This window comes from Tachyglossus aculeatus, chromosome 10 (assembly GCF_015852505.1).
Source record: "Tachyglossus aculeatus isolate mTacAcu1 chromosome 10, mTacAcu1.pri, whole genome shotgun sequence".
NCBI classification, from domain to species: Eukaryota; Metazoa; Chordata; class Mammalia; order Monotremata; family Tachyglossidae; genus Tachyglossus; species Tachyglossus aculeatus.
The window spans coordinates 43,241,035-43,268,798 of record NC_052075.1 but is presented as its reverse complement, the minus strand read 5'-3'; the positions used below and the strand labels follow the sequence as shown (position 1 = coordinate 43,268,798).

General features: G+C 46.0%; 1 protein-coding gene across 2 annotated transcripts in view; it reads left to right on the top strand.

Moving 5' to 3' along the window:
* TNPO3 (transportin 3) overlaps positions 1 to 27,764 on the top strand; it is a 72,533-nt gene that overhangs the window by 28,239 nt on the left and 16,530 nt on the right. For both annotated transcript variants that reach the window (XM_038752493.1, XM_038752492.1), the window contains exons 3-12: positions 8,084 to 8,157; positions 9,227 to 9,383; positions 14,290 to 14,433; positions 17,301 to 17,476; positions 18,737 to 18,875; positions 19,808 to 19,954; positions 20,752 to 20,859; positions 22,118 to 22,209; positions 24,904 to 25,043; positions 26,534 to 26,725. In XM_038752493.1, the coding sequence (XP_038608421.1) occupies positions 8,084 to 8,157; positions 9,227 to 9,383; positions 14,290 to 14,433; positions 17,301 to 17,476; positions 18,737 to 18,875; positions 19,808 to 19,954; positions 20,752 to 20,859; positions 22,118 to 22,209; positions 24,904 to 25,043; positions 26,534 to 26,725 (1,369 nt within the window). The remainder of the gene's footprint in view (positions 1 to 8,083; positions 8,158 to 9,226; positions 9,384 to 14,289; positions 14,434 to 17,300; positions 17,477 to 18,736; positions 18,876 to 19,807; positions 19,955 to 20,751; positions 20,860 to 22,117; positions 22,210 to 24,903; positions 25,044 to 26,533; positions 26,726 to 27,764) is intronic.

The window sequence follows — 27,764 nt, the reverse complement described above, 5'->3', positions numbered from 1 at the left end:
CATGCCACACCCCCACTGCTATGGAGGTGTGGCAGGAGGGGGATGTCCTGGGGTGAGTGGAGGAATCATGCATTTCGAGAAGCTTTTGGAAGCCGACAGCTAGAGCTGAGGTTCAAGGTTTTATAAGTGGTGTTCAGATAGAGTTGGCTGTCGTCCCTCATGTGGGATCATTTGGCAACTTTGGGCAGTGCCCTAACATGCAAGATGGCACAAGCCACTAAGCATTTCGAGGAGCTCATCAGATTTGGAGAGGAGAAGTCATTTGGATCAGCAGGGTCTTCTGGGCTGGCTTCCCAAGGAAGTAGCTGGATCTCTTTCTTGGAGGTCTTTAAAAGTCAAACATATATATAGTTTATGTATACATTATAGCTTGTCCTTCGTACTCAAAGAAGACATCACTGACTGTGAAATTCACCCACGAGTATGTATGAGACTGGAAAAGCCACTGCGGTCCCATTGTGCACTTAAAAAAGTTGTACCCTGTTGGGCTGTTCTAGTTAATATTTCCAGCCCCCAGCATTATCTTCTGTCTTGCCTCTTTGATGATAATAATAATATTAATAATGATGGTATTTGTTACTATGTGCAAAGCACTGTTCTAAGCTCTGGGTGATGCTCATCCCCTACAAAACTTTTACTTCTGTTTTGATAGCACCCCTGGATGGTCAATCCTGGACAGTTAGCACATTTCTAGTGCCCTGCCTCAAATAGTTTGGAACTGAATCGGAACACCCCACCCCCATTCTGAATTCAATTTTAGATTTTGACAAACCAATCGATCAGTGTTACTCAGGCTTGCCAATGATAGTGACTCCCTCATGGTAGAAGGATGCTGTGAGAAGACGTGGCGGAAGAGTGGCAATGACCTTGTCCCCCCTGCTATCATATCGATCATCAGACCATGGTTCTTCCCCACTCCTTCCCCCATCACTTCTGCTCCTGAAGTTCTCATTCAAGGCCAGGGCATCTTTCCCAGTCAGGATGCCCCCTTCAAAAACCCTTCTACAGGTGTCCAGCCCACACTATCACACTGTGTTCCTCCCTAGCTCAAAGACATGCTCTTCTCTGCTGCAGTTATCATCCCCTGTTCCCTTGATCACGCCTTTTCTACCCCCTCCCATTCTGCTGCTTCTCCATGTGTGATTGAAGCTGGTTCTTAGATTTAAAAAACAAAAAAAGAGCACCCAAGGAAGGCTCCTAGATCAGAAATGAAGGCTGGGGAATTTATACAACGGCTAAAGTCTAGAGAATTGTATTTACAGTCTCTTTTAAAGTAGATAAATATAGAGCCTCTGGCTCGCTTCCTCTCAGTTTATATCAAACATTTCTCCTAGAGCTTTCCCGGTGCCTCAGATATCTTTATTATTAACAATAATCAAATGTTATTAACATCATTATTCTGTATAAATTACGGTTTGAAAGTTACAGGGTGTATCTTTAAAGCTCTGTATATGGTATAGTTTGTACGCGAAGTACTCCTTTAAGACTAGTACACCTAGGTAGACTTTGCTGTGGACACCTAAAAGAGTCTCTTAATATAGCCATGACGTTTGGCTCAAGAGCGTGATGTAATGCCAAACAGACCACCCCAAAACCCATCTCAAAGTCCCAAGAGAACAGTGTGAAAGCGTTCCCTTTAGGGATCAGAGCTGAAAAAAACAGAAGCCAGCCTTCTGTGTTTGGGTAACAGTTAGCCTTAATTAATATTTGAGGGTCCTCTTGGTGCAAGGTACTACACGAGGTGTTTTGAGGTTCGATATTCTGAACTGAGACTTATGAAATTCAGGACCATCGTGCACCAAGACTGCCTTCAGAAACGTATCCTTTCTGAGACGGGGAAAAATTCACCACGCCCAAATGTTCTTTTGTTAGATCATTGCATTGGTGCCGCATGTATATGCGGGGTCTGTATGATGTCGTTCTGTCGTGTCAAATAGAAGTGCTGTGTTCTGTATGATGTCACATGCAAAGTCAGTTCCCTGAATCACAAGTGTTTTATGGGGGCGGGGGCTGTCCTTGCCCTCCTTGCTCCAGACCCATTGCGTTCCCCTTGCAGACCTCTATTCACCCAGGCAGCGCTTTGACACTTTAAACTACTGCCGTCCCTCCGATGTGCACCCGGACACTGTTTCCTTCTTCGATTACTGTCTGGATCCCAGCCTGCCCTGTACTTGAGGCACTTCCTTGGTAGTTATTGTACCAATGAGGAGGAGACCCCAGAGCCTAGCAGCCAAAACCCGGGATGGTCTCCGTGACTATGCTTCCGGGGACCCATGAGTCGAGCCAGGCCTGTTGTTCCTGCTGGGTATTAAGTCTCTTTCCCCAGGGCTTACCTTAGTTTCCTTTTTTGCAATAGGGAGGTGCTTCAGCCTCTCTGGAGTGTTCGAGGGTGAATGCTAGCATCTACAGGTGAAGAAGGAGAGTCATTGTACTGAGCAGAGTGCATTGTAACAGCGTTGTTAGGCACGATCCCTGGCCTCAAGGGGCTTCCCCTCCTAATCTTTTCGCCTCCCAGTTCGGTTGGTGAATTTTCCCCCGATTGTTTCTTCAAAATGACCCCCAATTATCTTGCAGTTTGGTCAACTTAATACCCTCTTATTGAATTGCATAATGTCCCAAATCCACTGCCTGGTCCCCACCCCAGTTTTCATCCTTCAGACTGCAAGGAGCTGGGCCCAGTCTAATTATCTTGTATCTCCTTCAGTACTTAGTACAGTGCTAGGTACATAGTAAGCACTTAACAAATGCCACCTTTATTATTATCCTAACCCCTCCTCTGTGAGCAGGTGTTGGTGTTTCTTCACTCTCTGCTGATCTACCTGGGTGTTGAAACTCAAGGTGATTTGGATCCAAAGGGCACTATTTTCTGACTCCAGGTGTTTTTTTGGTTTTGTTTTCACCATGTTGACCCACTAAATTAGTTTGCTCTTGAACAGAAAACTACAGATCATCATTTAGCAATCAGGGTCTTTTTTCTTTCCTTTTTTTTCCCCCTCTTTTTAATCTCTCCCTCCCTTGCTAACTGGGCAGGATGTGATCTGGGAAGTGAATTCAGGCTGTAAGGAAGTGGTGAATGAAATTCATGTCAGGAAATTGGGTGTATACTAAAGGGTGCCATGCAGTAGAGATTGGCATTGGCCATGAGCCAGAGGTCATGTGAAATATTAGCTGGTGTCTGCATCTATTTTAAAATAATCTTCTGGGTGCCCTCCTGTGTTTGAATGGTTTGAATGTGACCTGTGAGAAGAGCCTTACATCTTGGCAGTGGTGGATATTGTGAAATATGAGGAATAAGCAAGCTGTAGGGCTTTCTTGTAGCAGGAGAAATACTGAGTTCTCAGACGAGGTAGCCGAAGAAACGTTGTGAACATCTTCCATTCAATATCAAGGCTTCCACCAAGAGCAATCAATCCATCAGTTAGTGGTATTGAGCACTTGTGTGTGCTGGGCTGTGCTGAACACTTGAGAGAGTACCTTAGCAGTAAGGAAAGAGTGGGGACTTTGAGTCAGAGGACCTGAGTTTTCATTCTGGCTTTTCCATTTGCCTGCTGTGACCTTTGGACAAATAACTTCTGTGCTTCAGTTCCCTCATTTGTAAACTGGGAATAAAATACTTGTTCTTCCTCCCACTTAGACTGTGAGCCCCATGTGGGACAGGGACTGTGTTTATTCTGATGATCTTGTATTTACCCCAGTGCTTAGGACAGTGCTTGGCATATAGTAAGCACTTGAAAAATAACAAAATTATTATTCCAGTTTTCCCTAAATTTAGTAAATTTACAGGATTTAAGGAAACCTGTTGTACAGTTTTACAGGTCTTCCTCCCAGCAATAATGTGTCTCTACAGTGCAGTTTAAAATCTGTGGCAGAAACTGAACTCAGTTCCACTCCTAAATGTTCACTGCCTGACTTTCCCATCACTATTAACAGCACCACTGTCTCCCGGATCCAGAAATTTGCAACCTTGCTGCCCTCTCTGTTTACTTTCCACATGGTTATGCTCTAAATCTGGTCCATTCTTTGTAATATTTTATGGATCCAACCATATGATCACCCCACCCTCATCCCCTCCCAAAACGATTACTGCAGCAGCCTTCCGACCTCAAACGTCTTGTTAAAAGATATCATTGGGCTCTTCAGCCCAGCCGTGGTCAACTGGTCTTTCAGAAATGTCTAAAATGTTATAAAATAAGAGCCACGAGGGTAATTTCACAGAATCAAGATGCTTATTACGGTATTAAACGTGGTCACTGTGTTAAAGTGATGGATAGATACGAGATTAATCCGCTCAGACACAGCCCCTGTCTTCTGGTCTTTAAACTTGTGGGCCAGGATCGTGTCTGCCTGCTCTTGAATTGTACCTCCCAAGAGCTTAGTACAGTGCTCTGCATGTAGTAAGTGCTCGGCAGATACCAGTGATTGATTGATTACAACGTGGGACTCGTATTCCTGGAGGTGGGAAACCAGGAATCATCCCCTCAACAGAGGAGGAAACTGGCTCAGCCCTTCGTGACTTGTCCTGGGTCCCACAGAAGGCCAGTGCTTGGAACTAGAACCCAAGACTCCCAGTCCTGTGTTCTTTCCATCAGGCTGCACTGCCTTCAGAGCAGCATGGACCTGGTCTCACTTGTGTTCTCCTCCTTTCTTTATGGTATTCATTAAGCTCCTACTACGTTCAATTCAATCGTATTTATTGAGCGCCTACGGTGCGCAAAGCACTGTACTAAGCGCTTGGGAGATTACAATACAACAATAAACAGACACATTTCCTGCCCACAATCATCTTCCAGTCTGGATTGTGTGCCAGGCATTCTGCCAAGTGCACGGATAGATAACAAGCTAATCAGGTTGGACACAGTCCATCCATGTCCCGCATGGGGCCCAGAGTATTAACCCCTGTTTGAGGTAACTGATGCAACAGAAAAGCCAAGTGACTTGCCCAAGGTCTCACAGCAGACAAGTGGCAGGAAGAGGGATTAGATTCTAGCTCTTTCTGACTCCTGGGTCTGAGCGCTATCTGGTAGGCCATGACCCAAATACCGTTTAAATTTTGCTGGCCGTCAGGTTAGTTACTGATAAAAATTTGTTCAGAAGTCAGGGACTAGGACATCTGATTGCAATTGAAGAAAGAGCAAGAGGAAGTGTGATATGTGCAACTTGAATAAAACAGGAAGGATTTAGGTTAGATCATTTTACAGGCTTCTGAAGGTTGTTGAAATCACCTTCTCTAGTGGTCTTCAAAAGTGGACAGATCTCCATTTGTGTGGAATATTTTCGGTGAGGACCTGATTAGATCTAGGCTAGATTACTTTGCAACTTTATTCCACCAGGGTTCCTATTTTCAGGCTTTGGAAGCATGGTGAGTCAGTGGCTCTCAAGAGTGGTCTCCTTAGAATCAGAAATGAGAAGACCATGGGGTTCCTTTTTCTCCACTTCTGTGTGGCTGAGTATCCTCTTTTTTCTTTTGTTTATTTTTCCAGTTAGTTTTGGGGGAAAAGTGGGAGCTAATCACATGATCCATATTGTGATAGGTATTGTAAAAGGTTTATGTTGAACATGGAAAGAGAGATGGGTAGCTTTAGGAAAAGTGGGAAGAGGACAGAAGGATTTCAGAGGATGGAATTTGATTTGTGTCTCTTGCATTCACTTTCTGGTATTACTGCATTACTCTGAATGTAGGAACTTAAGAGGTTTCAAATCTCACCAAACTGGTTTGAAGGCTCTTCCTCAATGTAAGTGTGAATTTAACTGGTGAGGTCTATGAATTGGGTTTTGATTCAGTGTTGATTCATATTAGGAACTGTCATTTTCTTGGAGTAGTTTTTCAGCTCAATAAATACCACTGATTGGGAAACATTTTAGTGACTTTCAGTGGATATACTTGCCGGTTGGATTTGGTTGATAAGGCAGTTTCTCCTAAAGGAGTTAGAATGTTCGGGGAAGGGTAATTCAGGACAAAGACCTAATGCATTGCAGGATTTATATATTCTCTCTCTCTGTCTCTGTCTCTCTCCCCCCCCCTTTTGTTACATGAAATAAATAGTGAATATTAGTCACCTGCAAAGCAGAGAAGACTGAAGCAAATATTATGGTGGATAGCTAGTAGGCAAATTGATGTCTCATTCTCACAGGTTCTCAACATTTTCTGGTGTTTTGAAAGTCTCAGGTTTAAGGGTCGAAGCATTCTACCCTTAAGGGTAGTTAAGGGTTGACTGTATTTTTTAGTGGTACAACCCAAGGGGATAACATTACTGCCTTTGGTATTATAAGCAGTGTACCCTCTATATGTTTTCCATAGAATGCCTTAGGTTATTAGTCCCTTAATGCAGAGTTCTTCAATAATAATAATAATAATAATGGCATTTATTAAGCGCTTACTATGCACAAAGCACTGTTCTAAGCTCTGGGGAGGTTACAAGGTGATCAGGTTGTCCCACGGGGGCTCACAGTCTTCATCCCCATTTTGCAGATAAGGTAGCTGAGACACAGAGAAGTTGTGACTTGCCCAAAGTCACACAGCTGACAATTGGCAGAGCTGGAATTTGAACCCATGACCTCTGACTCCAAAGCCCGTGCTCTTTCCACTGAGCCATGCTGCTTCAAGAATGTAACCTCCAAGTTGTGGGAGAATGGAATGGACATTATGGTACAAGAACATTTTGAGAATTTTGCAAGCAAGAGTCTATTGGAAGAAAACATCTAGGAACAAATTTTCTGTAATGAAGGATCTAATGCCCAAAGATGTGAAGTCTTAGGTATGCTGTACTTTAAATCAGAGATAGAACTGCAGTGCAGTTCACTTAATTCCCAGGCTATTTTCTGCCTTGGGCACAAAACCTTATTTAAGTAACCCATTTGAGTCTGGCCTTCTGAAGAGCTGTTGGTAATGAAGAGGCCTTAATACCAATTGGACACAGGCAGTGGGTTTCAAGAAGATAACCTGGGTGGCCCTAGGCATCCAAAATCTTGAGGGGTTTTTTTTAACCTCTGGATGAATGGTTTTTGGGTTTTTTTGGAGGTGGGGGTCAGAGGTGAGGGAAGAGACAAGACAGAGAGAGACTGATCCCTTGTTAGCAGTCTGCCTGTTTCGTAAAACAATGGGTGGGGAGATTTCTTTCCTCTTCTGTTACTACTTTGGGATTCAAAATGGCTTACAAGTAAAAGCAATTGATGTGGCAACTTGAAAGGTTGTGCCTTAGCTACTCAAATTGAGGGCCTGATGTCATTTTACTGTCCTCCTATTGCATTCTTGCTGTCAGAAATGTTCTTTCATTAATGGTCAGGAATTTAAAAAGAAATTATCTTTGTCAAAGAACAACATGTTTTTATAATTTTCTGTTTAAATGGAACCAACCTATATTTGGTCAGCAGAAGTGTACATAGAGAGGGTCCGTCAGTCGGCTACCTGTACCAGTAGGTGACTGTAAAGGTGCTTTTCTTGGAGGGATTGGATGCCTTCTAGTAGAACGTCAGTCTTTAGTGCTAGACTGAGTACTGTATAGACCGCTGGGATCTATATGGGGTTGCTGGAGAAAATTGCCTCAGATGTTGGAGGATAACTTAGAGGTGTCTGGCCTTAACCTTTAGAGGTCAATGGATGATCAATCTAACCCCTAAGGAAAGGCGAACATTAGATCAGTTCCCTGCCAGCTGGTTCAGAAAATCTACTAATTAGTATCTTTGAAGGAGGAGGCTCTGAGCGGGAAGTAGAGATCAGGGGAAGTGGGTAGGTGAAAGGCCATAAATCGCTGCCCTGAGTTATATTTGTAGGCAGCTTCCCCTTCAGATTCAGCTACATTGGCAGAATAAAAGTAATCTAAGGTATGTTCTTTTCAACGGGGTCATCTTTTCAGTGACTATGTGCAGTTGGGCCCAGAATAACCTGTTTACACTTGGGTCCTAGTGCACATAGTGAAGAAGGATAGATTCCCCCTACTCTGAACTAATCTTCCTTTGGTCAGCATTTCTCCTAGAGAAGTGAAGAGTTTTTGTCAGGTCCAGCGCTTTCTTACTGATTAGGATTGGTCGCAATGCCCCCATTTATGTATTTATGTTCATTCTTTATTTCTTTCCTCCCATTCAGCTTGCTTTAGCAATAGCAGATCTTGCCTTGCAGATGCCTTCCTGGAAGGGTTGTGTACAGACACTGGTGGAAAAGTAAGTGACCTCTCTTCATGATGGGCCCCAATTTTGGCAGGCATTTTGTTAATGTACATTGATGGGCAGGTTACAGTATTTCTCCATCTGGGATTTAAATCAACCCCAGGATCCGATGGTCACTGAGATCATTGTATTTTGAAATTCCAGATAGGAAGGAATTTCCTTCACAGATTTGTTGGCAAAGAAAAAAAGACAGTTATTTCCCAAATTATGTTTTTTTTTTCTCTACACCTGTGAGATTCTGGGTGTGATTGCTTTGCATAAAATAAAAATAGTAATTACGATAGTGATATTTAAGTGTGTACTGTGTGCCAAGTGCTGTATTAAGCACTGGGGTAGCAAATCGTGGTTCTCCATTTTACAGATAAAGGAAACTGAGGCGTAGAGAAGTCAAAGGACTTCCCCAAAGTCTTAAAGACAAGTGGAATACCTGGGATTAGAGCCCAGGTCCCCTGACTTCCAGACTTGTGTTCTTTCCAGTAGGCGTACCCCTATTCACTGTGCCTCAGCTGGGAAAACTGACCAAATCACTTGCGGCAAAACTGAAGACGCATAGCTCCTTATTTCTATGAAAGGCAGAAATAAACAACTGCCCAACTGTTCCCTTGCTCATTTTATTGATCACTAAATGGCACATGAGCAATTCTGAAACCTTTTGCTGTTTCACTAAGATGACTTTGCTTCCTTGGAAGAGGTCAGAGGGCTAATATTCTTTCTGGAAAATCAGAACCAGTTACTTTGCAGGCTTTTTAAGCAGAATAAAGCAGTTTGGCTCCTTAAGTTTAGCACCCAAGTATGACCATTTGAGATCTGGTTTTTTTTGTTTGTTCTATGAAGCCCCAGGTACACTACCATTTTGCTGTTCATTTGGAAAAAGTTTGTTTTGAGCCCCAGCAAATTAGCCCATATCCTTTTCACACCTTCATGGGTAGGTGTCAGTAATGCATTCAAAAGTCCCCTTGGTTTGTGAGGTATATTTTTTTGTTTGTTTTTTGCTTTTTAAAAAAATGTGGTTTTTGTACCTCTTGTTCTGTCCCGTGGCTTATTTTCCCTTCCTCTTTTCCAGATACAGCAATGATGTGACATCACTACCTTTTCTGCTCGAGATCCTCACAGTCTTGCCTGAGGAAGTGCATAGTCGATCCTTACGCATTGGAGCTAATAGACGCACAGAGATCATTGAAGACCTGGCCTATTACTCCAGCACAGTAGTCTCTCTGCTGGTAAGTAGCTTAAGGAACTCTCCCTCTGAGGAATTTATCCCGTGACAAATAGTTTTGAAGAAAGTGGCAAGACTCCTTGGAGGTAGCGACTGTGCCTACCAACTCTGTTGTATTGTATTGTACTCTCCTGAGCATACTTAGTACAGTGCTCCGCACTCAGTAGGGGTCAACAAATACCATTGATTGAATCAAGGTTGGGAGTCAGTTTTCTGTTGGCCATGTTGAGGAGTTGGCCTAATAAGTTGCCGTGCTGCACATTTGAAGAGAATTTCTCTCTCCCCCTCCCCACCCCCCACAGTCCTAGTGGCTTCTTGGGGGCCGGCAAATGAAAGTGACCAGGCTTGAGGTAATGAGTGTGAACCACAACGGAGATGTCCTAAGGATCCTTAGAGTCAATGGAAAAGGGATGATTAGCAGTCTGCTCAGCTCAGAGATGAGAAAATAACATGGAATGCAGAACAAAAATCCACAGAACTAATATTATTTTGACCTAATGTACGGGGAAGCTGTTTTTGAACACAGAAATAGATTTTCCACAGAACTGGCTTGGTTTGAACAACGTATTATGTGTTGGGAAGTAGTTTTGTGATGGACTGAAGCCATTTTGTGAAATTGCTGCTACCAAAAACTACCACTTCAATATTTTGGCATCATTGGACTATATCTACTTTTCACCCAAGTGGTTTTTTTTAATGGTATTTGTTAAGCACTTACGTTTCTTCATTCATTCAGTCGTATTTATTGAGTGCTTACTGTGTGCAGAGCACTGTACTAAGCACTTGGGAAGAACAAGTTGGCAACATATAGAGACGGTCCCTACCCAACTACTATGTGTCAAGCGCCGTTCTAAGCACTGGTTAATTAATTAATTAATCCTGTTGGACACAGTCCCTCTCCCACGTAGGACTCACAGTTTACTTAGGAGGGATAACTGGTATTTAATCCCCATTTTACAGTTGAGGAGATTGGGACACAGAGAAGTTCAGTGACATGCCCAAGGTCACACAGCAGACAAGTGATTGTGTCAGGATTAGAAACCAAGACCTCTGACTCCCAGCCCAGTGCTCTTCCCTAGCATGTCATGCAGCGCTTTGCAAATAGGTTCTTTATATATACTGTTATTACTACTCTACTCTCACACCACCCTCCCTCTTCTTGAGTGCACTTCCTATTCTCTCTTTGCCAAATCACACCCCTCCTCCACCCAGTAGTAGTCGTGGTGGTAGTTGTAGAAAGCTCCCTCTTGCCTGTAAGCTCATTGTGGGCAGAGAACATGTCTACAGTGGTGGCAATGGTAGTAGTTGTAGAAAGATCCCTCTTGACAGTAAGCTCATTGTGGGCAGGGAATGCGCCCACCAACTCAGTTATATTGTACTCTCCCAAGTGCTTAGTGCAGTGCTCTGTACACAGTAAGCACTCAATAAGTGTGATTGATTGATAGCAGTAATAGGGTTTATTAAGCACTTACTGTGTGCAGAGCACTGTAATAAATGCTGGAAATGAATACAAAGGTGGGAATTAAACACTTTCCACATGAAAGCCTTACCTGAATAACCTCTTGTTGTTGCCCTCATTGGACTGTAGTAATTCCTTTTCAGTGCAACTCGTTGCACAGAGGAGAGGGGCTGAATATATACAACTTGAGCTACCGCTGCTACTTGGACCTAAGGACCCCCCCCCCCCCCCGAATACCTTCTAGTGTTATTATTGTTATTGTTATTATTATTATTATTATTATTAGAATTATTATTAACTTCTCTGAGCCTCAGTTCCCTCATTTGTAAAATGGGGATGAAGACTGTGAGCCCCACGTGGGACAGACCTTGTATCTACCCCAGTGCTTAGAACAGTGCTTTGCACATAATAAGTGCTTAATAAATGCTATTATTATTATTATTATTCTTAACTTCAGCGCTTAGAACAGTGCTTGGCACATAGTAAGCACTTAATAAATACCATTATTATTATTATTATTATTATTATTATTATTATTATTATTATTCTAGTGGGTCCCAAAGTCTCATTTGAAAGATACACTGTGGTTCGGGGCCACTTGACTGTGCCAGAACCGTCCTGGTAGGTAATAAAATTAAGTTGTTGATGATGATAAAGCATTTATATGAGTCCCTAAATTGCCCAGGTTTATTTCCAGTCAGGAAGGAGATAGTCTCGGGAATATGTTGTATTCCAGGATGTGCTACACCCCAAATTTTTCCGCTTATCCAGTGCCGTGCATCCCGTGGGCATTGGAATATACATAATGGTGTCTTCTCCAAGTCCTCAGTGTCCGTATCGTTCTCTCTCTTAACTGATGACTTAGTGAACGTTGATTAGAATATGTCTGCAAACTGCTTAGTTCTGTGGCAAGGAAAGAGGTCCGTGGGTTTGAATCTCTGGCCTCCCACCCTCCAGCTGTCCACTTTAGGGTCGGGGGTAAGAGGACAGTCAAGAGTTGTTCCAAATGAAAGAGCTACTTTGGCAAAGTGATCCTTTTGGGCTGGGAGAGAGCTGCTTTCCCTATTTCCATTTCATAAAACTTTATTTGAATTGACTACCCAGGAGTGACTAAAATGATCTTGGATTTGACACAGTAATGAAATTCTGCACCTTACAAATTATCTCTGAGGAAAGTTCTCATTAATTTTTACTGTTTCATGTTCCTCATTTGAATGGGCCATCCAGGATAAGGAATAATGTACCCCTTGCTGTGCATAATAAGTCTGTAATCCTGGCAAGTAGTTTGTTAATGTTGCAGAACCTGGAGATGGAAATTACCCCAAAATTGCCAATGTAAAGCTCTATTTAATTCTAATATCATGTCGCAAAGGACTCTTTAACCGCTCGTCATTTATTCTTGTCCCCATAGCTGCCTCTCATCTCTCTCCTTATGAACCTCTCTAGCTCATCTCCCTCCTAGAGCTCTCGCACTGTTCCTTTGCAGTGGATTTCAGGATTTCTTTTCCCATCATCTTCAAGCCAAGGAGTCATAAGCATTGAGACTTCAGCCCTCTGGCCACTGGAGGATTGTTTCTGCCAAACTCTCGCCCAGTCTTTTAATTAGCCCAGATAATGGGGCTTCCACAGTCCATTTTGGGGGCCCAATTCCTTGGATAGTAGTGCAATCTAAATATATTATCTTGTTTTTGAGCCTAATTTTTCCATCCCATTGCATCCAAGCAGACCTTGTCCCCTCATTGGATTGACTTTTCTGTTTTTCCCAATGCCCTTCATTTTAGCAGTTTTTTAAATAAATGTTTCCTTCTAAGTTGGGCCCCTTAAGGTTTGTGTGAGAGCGTTCTGATGCTGATTGATCTAGTAGAAAGGCTCCCGGGTATTGGACCCAATAGTCTAGGGGCTCTCTAGTTTAAACCGGAGCAGGAACTCCCCAACGTCCCCATATGCTGTGTGTTTCTTGGCCTTTATTGCTGGCCAAATTTCAGACTCAGATCTGGTGGAGGGGAGAAGGGGGGAAGGGAAGGAGGGATGGCAGAGGGGGAGGGTAAAGGGGCTTTTGGATCAAAGCAATTCCTGAATTTTTCCCTTGTGTTCATTCCCTGCTGCAGTCTAAGTGATCTTCTGTCTGTCTCTTGTCCTTGTTGTTGGTAAAGCTTACCACAGAGCTTCATTTTAACCCTCCTGCTATCCAGCTGGTCATTTGCCTTAAGGTGAACCAAACCACTTTGGGCCCAGTAGCTTTTTTAATAAAGTTGGGCTGAGAAATCAATTCGTTGCTAATTTAACCTATCCAAGGAGAAATTCAAAGCTGCTCCTTCTCTTGGAACTCCGTGCCAGTGGCTTGCTGAGCAGGATTCCTTCCATTTCAAAGACACCCTGGAGAAGGCGAGCAGCTGGTTTTAGCTAGTGCTTGCAATTTGAAAGGCAATAAGCACAAATTTTCCTTTAAGGCAGGTGTTGCGTTACTAACAGAATCCTTGTTAAGGAAAACTTCATGTGAGAACTCAGTTGCACTCTACTTTTTAAAACTGGGAAGTAGGAGTAAGTGTGTCTGTGTGTGCACTCCTTGAGAAGAATAGCAGCCTTTTTCAAAACTAGACCATTTTGCTTAAGGGTTTTTTAGGGGTAGTTCCTCCATTGGCATCCCATTCAACCCTTCTTCTAGACTGTGAGCCCGTTGTTGGGTAGGGACTGGCTCTATATGTTGCCAACTTGTACTTCCCAAGCGCTTAGTACAGTGCTCTGCACACAGTAAGCGCTCAATAAATACAACTGAATGAATGAATGAACCCTGGTGTATTTGCCATTTTCTTCTTTTTAATTCAGCCATTACATTCCTGACTCATATTCAGCCAGCGGTTTCTTTCTGCTGTTTTGGGGCTTCATCAGTCTTACCCATCTTGTGTTTGTGTGGTTTGTTTTGTATCCCGAATATCCTACCCTGCCCTTTGATGCTACTGCATTTCATTTTTGTTTTGAAGGAACATTTTTCCATGTAACTGAACTTTATTCCTGTGCATTAAGTACTTCACCTAATTTGCTGAAATATTATTGATTGATTGTAATAAGTTACTGAGCTTTGGTGTAAGAAATGAAATCAAACTTTTCTTTGCAGCAGCCTAGAATGTGTTCTAACTAGGTTATCTGACTGTCTGAGGTGGACACTTATCTTTCAAAGCCTTTCTCAGAAAGATTCTGAATTTCAGGCCTCAGATTCCCTTAACATTTTATCTCTGCTTGGCAAGTATCAACCTAGAACATGTCTAGTGCTATGAATGCGTGAGACAGGAGTGAAAGCAAATTTATGTATTCGGATTTTCTTTTTGCAAAACGGCTTCCAAGCCCACCCCCTAGGTGTGGCGTTAGTGTGGGAAATTGATTAAGTTGATTAAATGTGAATATTAGTATATCATTCGAAGATCTAATTTTTTTTTTTCTGCATCCCTCCCAGATGACCTGTGTGGAGAAAGCAGGAACAGATGAGAAGATGCTTATGAAGGCCTTTCGCTGCCTGGGGAGTTGGTTTAACTTGGGTGTCCTGGACAGTAACTTCATGGCTAACAATAAGTTACTAGCCCTGCTCTTTGAGGTTTTGGTGAGTATTCACTTGTGCTTTCCCCTGAATATTCACAGATTCCATAAATGGCCTTCAGGAAAACAGCAAAAGCTTCAGAATTCAGCTCAGTGACCAGCATAGTCTAGTAGAAACAGTGAAGACCCCAGTTCTAGTCCCAGCTCTGCCACTTCCTTACTGGGTGACTGTGGGCAAGTCACTTCACTCCTCTGTGCCTCAGTTTCCTCATCTGTAAAATGGGGCATCAGTACTTCTTTTCCCTTCTGCCTTAGACTGTGAGCCCTAGGTGGGGCAGGTTCTGGTGTCCAACATCGTTACCTTGAATATACCCCAGGGCTTAGTAGTAATTAATGATTATAATTCATCAGTATTAATTTTGGAAACCGAAGATACCATTTCCTTACATTGCTTCCAAATTGGGATTTTGGGATTTTCACTCATAGCCGATAGCAACAGCTAAGGTAGGGGAACACTTTCTGCTTGGCTTAGATATGGGGATCAGGAGTATTAGGACTTTGCCCATATCAGGCTCATCTCGAAAGGCCTTTCGAGTAGCCTATCGAGTAGCCTTTCGAGTAATGAGAAGGTTTTGCTAAGTAGTCTAGGGTGAGGTAACATCAGTGGGGTTGCTGTTTACGCAAGAATTGTTTTCTTTGTTGGTGTTGGAGAAAATAGCCCCTAGCACCATCTCCTTCAAACTTATCCTCATTTGCTTTTTCTGTCCCATGATGGAACAAACTGGCTTTCAGCACTTATAAAGGAGCAGTCACAGGAACAGGGAAATTGAGCAGACCAAAGAAGCGGAGGACCCAGGGGCTCTTTCCAAGCGGAGCTTGGTTGGGGTGTGCAATTTTATTGACACCATCTATGATCAATGCTGCTGTGGAGTTCAAAAATGGGAGGTGTATTTGAGCGACATTCTGTTGTTAGCTGGCACATTTCTTGGTAAAACAAAACCAGGCTATTAGTGTGCCGCTGTTTGTTGACGATGAAGGCTTGGCTACGCACCGTGGCCCAGGAGACAAGGCTGTGGATTAGGGCTCCAGTGAGGCGTCCCAGTGATTGTTTTGCCCCGGGTCCTGTTGATTCTGGGCCACTCATCACCTTGTTCAGCGCCTCCATATTTTCTGTAAGCCAGGGATTGTGATTCTGACCGTAGCGAGTTGGGAGAAATGACTATTTGAAGACAGACGTAGTCCTCAGAGTACTGTAGAACTGAGCATTTGAATGTCAGTGGTTCACTGGCCCTGGGTGGAACATAGAGCAAACAGTCCCTGGATGAGCCACATCTTGTCAAATAGACCTGTGGGCCAGCCCTTGATAGACTTTCAAGGAGATGGGGAAGGACTGAGTTAAAGTGATTTGTAGTGTAGGATGCCTCTGAACGACTCATCTATCTTAGCCAGATGGCCGGTTTTAATTAAAAAAACCCAGAGGCCCTTTTTTCCTCAGTTTGACTGGGAAGTGGTCCTTCTGGCTGCTTGCTTTGCACACTGCCTCCTCCTCTCCCCATTGCTTAGCACGAAAGCCAGCAGGGCTGTCTCAAGCAGGGTCCTGTTGATTCAAGGAGAAGGGAGGCGGGTGAGAGGGCTGATCTCTTGTTTTGAATTGGAGGTGCTAGAGAATCCTGTCAGGGTGCAGAGTTAGCTCAATCAATCAATCAGAAGGTACTCTGTGTGCAGAGTACCGGTACTAAGCACTTGGGAGAGTGCAGTGTAACCGAATTGGTAGACATATTCCATGCCCCTAAGCAGCTTACAGCCTAGAGAGGGAGACGGACCAGATATGTACAGAAGTGCTGTGGGGCTGAAGGTGGGGTGAATGAAGGGTACAAATGCAAGTGCCAGGGCAACGCAAAAGGGAGTGGAAGAAGAGGAAATGAGCATTCAAGCGTTCACTATTGCTCCAGATTGAACTGCAGAGTCACTGGGGTACTTAACTACTGGTTCTGTCCATTACCCATTCTGGGCAGATTTTTCTCTATGGGGCGCCCACTCTTCTTGAGGCTTTTTCCTCTGTTGCTGTGTATAACTAGATGTATTTTTGGTGGGTTTTTTTTTAATTAGGCCTGGAGTGGCAATGAACCGTCCGTGTTCCGTGGCCTATTTCAGTGGCAAGGAAAGCCAGTATGGCACCGGACACCTTGGGGACCGTGGGAAATGGACCGTTTTGGCACGTTGAGGGATGGAACATAGGAAAACAGTCCACTTCGGCCATTCTGTTTTCCTAAAAGCAGAGCCATCACAATGTGCCACATTTCCCATTTCGCAAGCAAAACCCAGAGAATTTCTGCACAAATCTTTGTTCTTCCTTGTCCAAACAATTAAATTTAAAGTCCTCGAGGCTTTTATTGAACTTGTTTGCCTACTAGGAAATTGCACAAGTAGGGAACTTGCAGGGGAATGCTGGGTGACTAATAGAAATGAGCAATGTTATCTTCATTTAGAATTGTCATTTGGGTCTCTGGGTCTTGCTGAACACATGTATCTCCCCTCCCCCCCCCCCACACCTTCTTGGTCATCTTTGGCCTCCTGATGCTGTTTAAGGTCCAGTTCTGAAATGAACATTTACCACCTGAGGCCTTGGATTTCATTTGGTCTATTTTTCACTCTGTGTGTTGCTGAGTAAACCAGCCCTGAGGTGTTTACTCAGACACAGGAAAGGGTTTGCAGCCCAAGCAGTTTGCTTGACAGATCCGAGTTGGGGGAGAATTTGACAAAGCCCCAGGCCGAGAGATCCTGAAAGATTTTGACACTGTCCATGTATTCGTGAGCCTCTGAACTCTGCCCAGGTCTTCATGCACCCAGGTCTCTATTATTGGTGCATATTTTGATCAGCATCGAAATGACTGGATCTCCCCTTCCCTCTAATCCCATGTTGCCCTCCAGCAACAGGACAAGACGTCGTCCAACCTGCACGAGGCGGCTTCGGACTGTGTCTGCTCGGCGCTTTATGCAATTGAGAATGTGGAGACCAATCTGCCCTTGGCCTTGCAGCTCTTTCAGGGCGTCCTGACCTTGGAAGCCGCCTACCACATGGCCGTGGCTCGGGAAGACCTAGACAAGTAAGTGGCTGAAGTGGCTGTGGGAGGTCAGAGTTGTTCTGTGTCTGGTCAAGGTCGTACTGAGGATCGTGCGCTACGGTGACAGCTTGAATTTTCTTTCTTAATGTATGTAAATCCTTGTTGCCAAAGATGGAGGCAGAGGATCTCTGGGTTATCCACCTCCCAGTACTTTTCAGCAAACAGTTCCGTCAGTCAGCCAGTCAGTTGTACTTATTAAGCTCTTACGGTGCGCAGAGCGCTTGGGAGACTACAATAATCATGGTATAACAGACACATTCTCTGCCCACAGTGATCTTACAGTCTAGAGAGAGAGACAGACATTACTATAAATCAACAAATTACAGATGTGTGCATAGGTGTTGTGGATCTGGGAGGGGGAATGAATAAAGGGAGCACGTTGGGGTACGCAGAAGGGAGTTGAAGAAAAAGAAAAGAGGGCTTAGTCAGGGAAGACCTTGGAGATGTGCCTTCAGTAAAGCTTTAAAGTGGGGAAGATGAATTGTCTGTCGAATATGAGAGGCGAGAGTGTTCAGGCCAGAGCAGTTAGTTGAAGATTGGGTTGTAGGTGGCCTTTGGGGGGGTGCTGGGAGACCCACCCATTGTTTGATAGGCCAGACCAGATCGCCCTTCTTCAAGGTGGACATAGGCCTGGGGTGAAGCGTCACCGAGGATTTGTGAACATGATAAAACTCAGTAGGGAGTCCAGTGAATTGCTGGTCTGTGGGCAGCTAGAGAAGAGAATGCACCCTGAGACGAAAGTCTTGTTTTAGGGTAGATTTTGCCAGTTACGTTTAGGGTAATAATCAAGATTTTGGATCAAGCTTTTTCTAAGCCCATTTTTCTGCACCAAAAGTAAACCAAACTGGCCTCTTGGGGCCAGTTGTAACAGAGAATGGGCTGCAGCATTGCAAACAGGCTGTGGGTGATTAGGAAGCTGCTGAAGGGGCTATAGACTGTAAGCTCCTTGTGGGCAGGGAACATGTCTATCAAACTCCATTATATTGTTCTCTCCCAATGCATAGCGCAGTGCTTGGCATACAGTAAACACTCAATAAATGCGATTGATTGTTTCGGTTCGTTACATGGTTTGAGCCCTGGCCTGTCTGCTACGGATGGATGGTCTGGGTGTGAAGGGGGAGTTTTGTCTTCGATTGCGTTGGCTCGGGGCAGAGAAGCGGTGCTGGCAGGTTGAATGCCACTGAGCGATTTCTAAATCTATCCATTTGAGCCGTGTGATTGAGTTTCCCTTTTCTCCCCCAGGGTCCTGAATTACTGCCGGGTTTTCACTGAACTGTGTGAAACATTTCTTGAAAGAATCGTTTGCACGCCAGGCCAGGGGCTCGGGGACCTGCGGACTCTGGAGCTGCTCCTTATCTGTGCGGGCCATCCTCAGTATGAGGTAGGACTGGAGGGAAGGTCGCGAAGGTATCCTTCGAACTCCCTTGCCTGCATCCCAATGTTTCCTTCCCACAGCTTTGCTTTAGTCTTGTACTTTTTTCACTGAAGGCATACGTGCTGCTATCGAGGGAACCGTAGCCATGACAGCACTTAAGTGTCTGCTTTAGGGGTGACCAAGGGCTATAGCAAAGGAGATGGATTATCTCTTCCCCCCTCCCCCCCATTCTGAACCTGCTCTGCTGTCCTTGTGTCAGTACAGAGTTTCATTGTTGTCTCTTATCCTATAAAAATGCCGCTTTGTGTGTGGGGGGGTATGTCTGTCTGTCTATCTGTCTCCTTGGGAGGTAGCGCATCGTAGAGTCCGAGAAACAAAGGATTTGTGATTCCATTGATTACCTAACCCTGACATTACCATACTTGGGGCCCTAAACAAGCTGCTTCTCAGTTCTAGGACTATTTCTTCATTTCATTGCTCCCCTTCCCCCAGCCCTCCCACCAAGAAAAAAAGAAAGAAAGAAATGAGTCCTTGTTATTCTCTGAAGCCTCAGTCCATCACAGAGAGAGGGACAGGCTGCTGCGAGGAACCTGTTTTATTATTATTACTATTATTTTCTTTTGTTTCTGCACAAGGAACTGACCCTTGGAAACTGCTGCTTCCAAGGGGGCAGCTCTTCCTCTTCCTTCCTCTTCCCCACTGTGGGGGTCTCCCTGGCCTCACTGCAGAATGTGAGATGGAACTGCCTGCACCAAACCCTTGCTTTCAGCTTGGCTTCAAATGGAAATCGGGCCAATGGGTTGGCTTATATTTAGTGCCCGTACCTTAGCGGCACCTGTCCTCTGGACCCCCGTTGAGTGGTCCAGCACCCTCCCGTAGTATCCGCTGCCTGTAAAATTTGTGGGGTCCTATTAACCCTCCATTTCTTCACTCAACAGGTGGTGGAAATCTCCTTTAACTTCTGGTACCGCCTGGGAGAGCATCTGTACAAAACAGATGACGCAGTTATCCACAGCATCTTCAAAGCCTATATCCAAAGGCTGCTCCACGCCCTGGCCAGACACTGCCAGCTGGATCCCGATCACGTAAGTTTCCACTAGCTTTCCTTTCTCTCCTTGTCCAATCAGTTGTAATTATTGAACTCCTATTATGTGCCAAGCACTATCCTAAGCATTTGGGAAAGCACGGTACAACAGCCGTTCCCCAAGAGGTTGGGATTCTAGGGTGGCGACAAAGGATGGGAAACTAATGGAACCTGGGAGAGTTGTTCTGCCATCCAGCCGTTATTCTCCCCGCTTTGGGTTCCTTGTTCCTTCTGCTGCTTCCGCAGTTTTGGGGATTGGTTTGGGTTGGTTTGTCAGTCCTCCCAGTATGAATTAGGGATCCCAGTTCTGATTTTCTTCCCTAGATCTGAATGTTTATGGAAACTGTCCTTGCCCTCCACTTCAGTGAAAGGCCCAAATATATTTTGTAATTAAAGGCATAAATCTGTACTGATGACCTATTTCCCCTGTCCACCCCTACCCCCCTACCTCCCAACTCCTGATTCTGTGAATTTTACAGGGAGACACACCTGCCCTCGTAGGGAAGTTTGTGTTTTAAAAATCAGGCACATTGACTTCCCTGTTAGTTGATAGTCAAGAAAGGTGATTGTTATTGAAAGACCTTGAGTAAACGACGGGGATTTAAGAAGGAAATTTTTAGGAAACAGCTAGTCTGACGAAAAGACCCATAGCATTAGGGCTTTTCTGGTCTCCTGCTGGATGGGACTGGGCTCCTGATGGCACCTATGTGCTCAGCCCCCCACCGAGTTTCTGATTCTGCAGGGCTGGGGAACCGGCCAGTCCAGGTTTAATATCTTCTTATTGCTTTGAAATTTCAGGAGGGCGTCCCTGAGGAGACTGACGACTTTGGGGAGTTCCGGATGAGGGTGTCTGACCTGGTGAAGGACTTGATTTTCTTGGTTGGTTCTATGGAGTGTTTTGCACAGGTGAGCCCCTTCTCTCCAGCCAGTTATGTGTGTTTGTGTGTCTCCCTCGTCCCCAGAAGGTTGCCCAAGCCGAAGGGAACCTGCCTGGTTTGAAATAACTTTATCACTCCAACCACTGAGGGCTGGGTGAGAGCACCGAATCCTCACTGGCTTGGGTCAGTCCATGGGTCCTAAGCTTGGGTGGGCTGGATCAGGCCAGGCTTAAAGTTGGGTGGGACTGAAACTTTTATCCCCTATGAGGACTGGATTGGATCAGGACCTGGAATTTGGATCCATTCAGGGCCCTGGTTCTGCAGCCCCTCTCCCGCCATCAGGCACGCCTCTGTTGGGGCAGTGTTTTTGAGCTGAAGCTCAACCTATCTGTAGTTCTACAAGATGCAGGGCTTTTTCAGAGGAGCTGGCATCTGGCCAGGTGAAATGGGGCAACCGTTACCGCTTAGGCAATTGCGTCTGTCCCCCTTGCAACTTCCCTAGGGCACGGTTGGCATTCACTTCCCCTTCCTCCCTGCCGGCCCTTCTTGCCATACAGGGGTGAGCGGCTGTTGTGTTTTGACCCAGGCCCGGCTGTACCCAGGCCCTCTTTGGTCTCTGCGTGCCTGCCCGTCACCAGGTTGTATTTTTGTCGATGAAATGGTGGTGCCTGGCGTGCCCCGGCTCTCCCCTCTTCCACACCCACGCCCAGGCCACCATAGTGGAGGGAATTGCAAAGAAGGCTCTGCAGAGCGCCGGGTCAGGTGGCACCTAGGCAGCTTGGGTCACCCAGCCAGCTGCTCTGACTAGTTGTTCTCGTGCCCAAGGCGGGAGACTGTTTCAGTCTCTTCTTATTGGAGCTCAGCTGCATCTTGGTTATAATGAAGCTTCCTTCTGTGCCCTTGGGAATGTCCTTGGCTCCCAACTGAATGACTGAGATGCAGCTCCTGTTTTTTTTCCTTTGTTCTCATCTTTCATAACATCCCAGTCTAGTGTCTTGTTTTAAGATTAGTAGAGCTGGGGATTACCTGGTGGGTTCTCGTGGCCCCATAAAACTGTTCCGCCTCCAAAGAGGTGGGTGAGACTAAATGAGGGAACATCTATCGCCTCGTCATAAGAATGTTCTCATGGTATTTTAGAGAAATAGTTCTGGCCTCTTGATTAGAACGGAATAAGAGCTGAAAATAGCATTCCCCTCCCAGCTCTGTCAGCAGGCTTGGGAACAAAACTAAATGGGTTGGATTTCCTTGAACTTGTAGAATTGATCGGTCTCCTTTGTCTTTCTTAGTTGTACTCCACTCTGAAAGAAGGCAACCCTCCCTGGGAAGTGACAGAAGCGGTTCTCTTTATCATGGCCTCCATAGCCAAGAGCGTTGACCCGTGAGTACCAAATCCCTTTTGCAGGGACATCAGTGTCAAGAGAGGGGCATCGGGCTAATTTGCTCTACCATTAGAGTCCTTGGGAAGCCTGGAGAATCTCTCTGCTGGTTAGTAATCCTAAGCGTGCACAGTGATGCCTGTGTCCTCCATCATCTTCTTTCCTTCTCCTCTACTGTGCCCTGGATGGCCGCCTGAGCAGCTATATCATTAGTATTTCTACCTCCTACAGAGTGTTGTGCCGAGAGAGCCGTGCCCACCCATCCAGGGCAAATAGACGTTTGTGCTAAGCTAATAGCACCAAATTCTGATTTTATTTCACTGCATGTGGCTTTCTGGAGGGAGAGAAGGATAGTAAAAAGAATTCCAGGGTCCAGGGGGTTCTCTGTTCTGTTTTATGATCTGATCACTCACCCAGAGAGTTTGTGGGAAAGTTGGATGTGATGTGGGATTAGGTATGGGCAGGGTCAGCCTGAGGGCACAGGCAATTGTGAACCCTTTGGGCCAACCACCCAAACCCTTGTTGACACTCCCCACCCCCAACCTAAGTCCCCCCACCTCCCAGGAGATTTGAATGCTGCATCCATCTCCTAACCAGTCATTCTGAATTTGCAGTTGTTGCTAGGACTCCCTCCCTCCTCCTCCTGGCGGCCTTGAGTTATAGGTAATTGGAGATACTTCATTCATTCAATCGTATTTATTGAGCGCTTACTGTGTGCAGAGCACTGGACTAAGTGCTTGGGAAGTACAAGTTGGCAACATATAGAGACAGTCCCTACCCAACAACGGGTTCACAGTCTAGAAGGGGAAGACAGACAACAAAACAAAACATGGACAGGTGTCAAGGCAACAGAACAAATAGAATTAAAGCTAGATGCACATCATTAACAAAACAGAATATTAAATATGTACAAGTAAAATAAATAGAGTAATAAATCTGTACAAGCATATATACAGGTGCTGTGGGGAGGGGAAGGAGGTAGGATGGGGGGATGGGGCGGAGGAGAGGAAAAATGGGGCTCAGTCTGGGCTTCTTGGTCTCAGTTGATTGCCAGGACTTGGCCCATGGAACCTGCAACTTTGTATTTAATAATGAGATTTATTAAGCACTTACTATGTGCAAAGCACTGTTCTAAGCTCTGGGGAGGTTACAGGATGATCAGGTTGTCCCACGGGGTCTCACAGTCTTAATCCCCATTTTCCAGATGAGGTAACTGAGGCACAGAGAAGTGAAGGGACTTTCCCAAAGTCACAAAGCTGACAAGTGGCGGAGCTGGGGTTCGTACCCATGACCTCCGACTCCAAAGCCCTTGCTCTTTCTACTGAGCCACGCTGCTCAGAGTGTCATCGCCTACATCTGGGGCATCTCTTCCAAGCAGTCTTTCCCAAAAGAATTGTAACATCTCTTTGCCTTCCACATAGCACATCTCCATAGTAAAATACCTTATAAACAGCTTCTGCTGCCTGTCTAGTGCTGGTTTCAAGGAAAGGGGATGGACAGCACCTGGGGCTTCCAAAGTCACAGAGTGAACTGTGAATTTAGTTTCCTGCCAAGACTGTCCCAGGCCACGGTGTCATTCCAACGTTTATCTTCCGAGGAGTGGCCCCAACTTTTAGCTTTATAAATTCCAAGGATTGCATTCCCGTTGTTGTAGTCAACAGGGGGCTCTCTTGGTCTAATCCAGGATGGAAAAGGGGACATTTGAAAACAGTAATAATAATGGCATTTATTAAATGCTTACTATGTGCAAAGCACTGTTCTAAGCTCTGGGGAGATTACAAGGCGACCAGGTTGTCCCACGGGGGGCTCACAGTCTTAATCCCCATTTTACAGATGAGGTCACTGAGGCACAGAGAAGTGAATTGACTTTCCCAAAGTCACACAGCTGACAAGTGGCAGAGCCGGGATTTGAACCTTTGATCTCTGACTCCAAAGCCAGTGCTCTTTCCACTGAGCCACGCTGCTTCTCTTCGATAGCTTTTCAGTTCCCGGAACCAGAGAACTGCTGCAGAGTCAGCATTCGTGGAAGAGCGGGAATAGGACAGCTGGTCGTCATCTAGTTAGATTAATTATCACGGGGAGCCTCCTGTAGAACACCTCCCCTGGATGTCCCCAGGAAATCAGGCTGTTCCACCTACAGCTCTTGTCTTCCCAGAACCTAACACGAGGCGGGATGTCCCTCATCAGGGACATGCTACTATAAAAGAACTATATGGGTACATCCAGCTCCCCTATAATGTGCAGATCATGCTCTTCAAATACCCCACTTGACAACTCATGCCATAATCGTTGCCCATTAGAGCAACACTACCACACATCGCATCTGAAGCAGCTGGCGTTGTCAGGCGCAAAAATTCCCTCATTCCCCAACAACCAGTTCCGGCCAGTCATGTGGTGAAAACCCGCACTGTGGCAGCGCTGAACCGTCACTTGAGAAAAGTCTCCCCCTCAGTAAAATCCAGCCCCTCGGATGGCATTCGGCAGCATTTCTGTGTGAGAGAGTGGTGTGGCTTTCAGGCACCTTGCATTCTGACCCTTCTATTTTGGAGGGCGTATGGGAAAAGCTGTGAGTGATGGGTGTTTCCAAGGGTTGAGCAATGGGCGAGCCAAGGGGTTCCTTAAAAATGACTTGGGTGCCGGCGGCCCGGCGCTTGAGCAGGACGCAGAGTCATGAGCACTTCCCTTTGTTTCCCCAGGGAGAACAACCCAACTCTGGTGGAGGTCTTGGAAGGAGTTGTCCGCCTCCCAGAGACGGTGCACACGGCCGTCCGATACACCAGCATCGAGCTGGTGGGAGAGATGAGCGAAGTGGTTGACCGAAACCCCCAATTCCTCGGTGAGTGCAAGCTTGTGACCTTTCCACTAGGCTCCACTGCTTCTCTGGGATGCATAGTTATTCTAGAGAAGCAGCAGGGCGCATCGTGGCACTGGCCTGGGAGTCGGAAGGTCATGGGTTCAAATCCTGGCTCTGCCACTTGTCTGCTGTGTGACCTGGGTAAGTCATTTTACTTCTCTGGGCCTCCGTTCCCTCATCTGTAAAATAACGTTTGAGACTGTGGGCCCCCTGTAGGACAGGGACTGCGTCCAACCCAATTGGCAAGTATCCACCCCAGCGCTTAGTACAGTGTCTGGCACATAGTAAGCGCTTAACAACTACCACAATTATTATTATTATTATTAGACGGTTTGGGGGTTCATTTATTTTAATGTCTATTTCCTCTTCTAGATTGTGAGTTCCTTGTGGGCAGGGAGCGTGTCTACCAACTCTGTTGTACTGTGCTCTCCCAAGTGCTTAGTTCAGCGCCTTACACACAGTAAGCACGCAGTAAATGGGGTGGGGGGGGAGGGAGTCCCACAAGTGGCACCGTGACCTCTCCCCCCCCACCGTCACCCAGCCCCCTGGCCTGAAGATCTGTCCCACGGGGTACCAGTAGGTGATGGAGGCCAGCCCAGTCCCAACTGGGCTTGGCTTTGTGCCCACCCCGTCTGACTCTCCCAAACTATAATTCGCAGGCCCCATTCAGCCTGTGGGGAACAAAGGGAGTTTTTTCCCCCAGCATTGAAGTCATCCTCCGGCTGAAGGGTGTAGGTGTAGTTGTGACCTAGAGAAATCATATCCAATGGCCAAAAAGCAGTGACTTTTCGCTCCTTGTGAAAAAGGAGGCAAGAGATGTTTGGCAGGGCTCATTTGGGAGAAGCAGTGGGGAAGGAACTAACCATCTTGAACTAGTCAGGACTGCAGGGATTTTCTTTCTTTCCCCCCATTCAGTTTGCAGTTGTCCCTTTCCCATCTTCTTGGGGTCGTAATTTGGTCCAAGTCCCAAAGAGCTAAAAAGATCAACTATGTCTCCAAGAGCCCTTTACTGCTATAAAGTGAGAAATGGCCAAGCCCAGAGTTTGAAGCTCCCAGAGTAACTCCAACTCCGGCCTGTTCATTCATTCATTCAATCGTATTTACTGAGCGCTTACTGTGTGCAGAGCCCTGTACTAAGCGCTTGGGAAGTACAAGTTGGCAACATGTAGAGCTGGTCCCTACCCAACAACGGGCTCGCAGTCTAGAAGGGGGAGACATACAACAAAGCAAAACATGTGGACAGGTGTCAAGTCATCAGAACAAATAGAATTAAAGCTAAATGCACATCATTGAAATGTGCTCTGTCACGCCCACCTTCCCGGTGGAGCCCAAACTAGCCATTTCTACTCCCACTTTCCCCAGTCTCATGCTTGCGTTGTAAGCGAGCAAACCGTAAGAAGTTGGAACGAGCAAGCCAGAACTCCCTTTACCAATTTGAAATCTGCCGTTTCTCATATATCTTCTGCTCTTAGACCCTGTGCTGGGCTATCTGATGAAAGGCCTTTGTGAGAAGCCCCTGGCCTCCGCCGCTGCCAAAGCCATCCACAACATCTGCTCGGTCTGCCGGGACCACATGGCTCAGCACTTTAATGGACTGCTGGAGATTGCTCGTTCCCTCGATTCCTTCATGCTCTCCCCAGAGGCTGCAGTGGGGCTGCTGAAAGGTACGTATCTACTGATATGCGTAGTGGGTTACTGAGCAGCCGACATGTAGCTGACCACCTCCGGGCACATCTCTTTTGCCCTGGGGGTATTGTGCCGGTGTTGGCGTTGGCACTGGGGTGGGATGCCCTCTAGTTCCAGGGTTTTTTTTTTTTTTTCGCTTGGCCAAAGAGACTGTAAGTGGGTCTTTCTGACCAGCAATCCAAAGCCGGGGGTGGGGTAAAGGGGGTGTGTGGTGTGTGTGTGTGTGTGTGTGTGTGTGTGTGTGTGTGTGTGTGTGTGTGTGTGTGTGTGTGTGTGTGTGTGTGTGTGTGTGTGTGTGTGTGTGTGTGTGTGTGTGTGTGTGTGTGTGTGTGTGTGTGTGTGTGTGTGCCTTATTTTGGGGGGGGTGGATGCCAGCAGAGGGATCTGTGCAGCATTTCTGGCCTTGCATTCTGGTGTATTCATGTGACTTAGCCCAGCTTTTCCAGTGAGGTGGAAGGCGCATTTGTTTCAGTCTGGAAAGGGATTATGGAAGCTGCAGAAATCTGTCAGTTCCCAGCTTTGGTTTGTTCTCCCTATTGCTCCACCCTTGAGCATAGGGGACAGTGCAGTGATGCAGTTAGCAGGCTGGGCAGGGATCCAGAACTCCATTCAGAGTTCTGTCCTCTGCCCTGCCTGTGATTTTAGTCCAACTCCAGGGGCCCCCCCTTCCCCCTTCCCTCCCCTCCCCAAGCTGTGGGGGTGAACACCATGGCTTCACCCCCACAGCTGGAAACCCGTGGGGGCAGCGGCCCCCATCGCCCCCATGGAGTTGGCATCTCTGACTGTCAATACCAAGTCCCGGGTAAACATGAAAGGAAAAATAAGAAAAGAAGGGATGGTCAAAACTCGGGATCATGACCGTTTGGGGAAAGGACACAAACAGTCCCACCAGGTAAGCCTCACCTTCCTCCACCTCCTCCTCCACCTCCTCCTCCTCCTCCCGCCCCGTCAGTTGTTGCTAAGTAGGGTGGTCTATGGAGTTCTGGGTATCGAGTGCCCCCCGACTCTGCCCCCTCT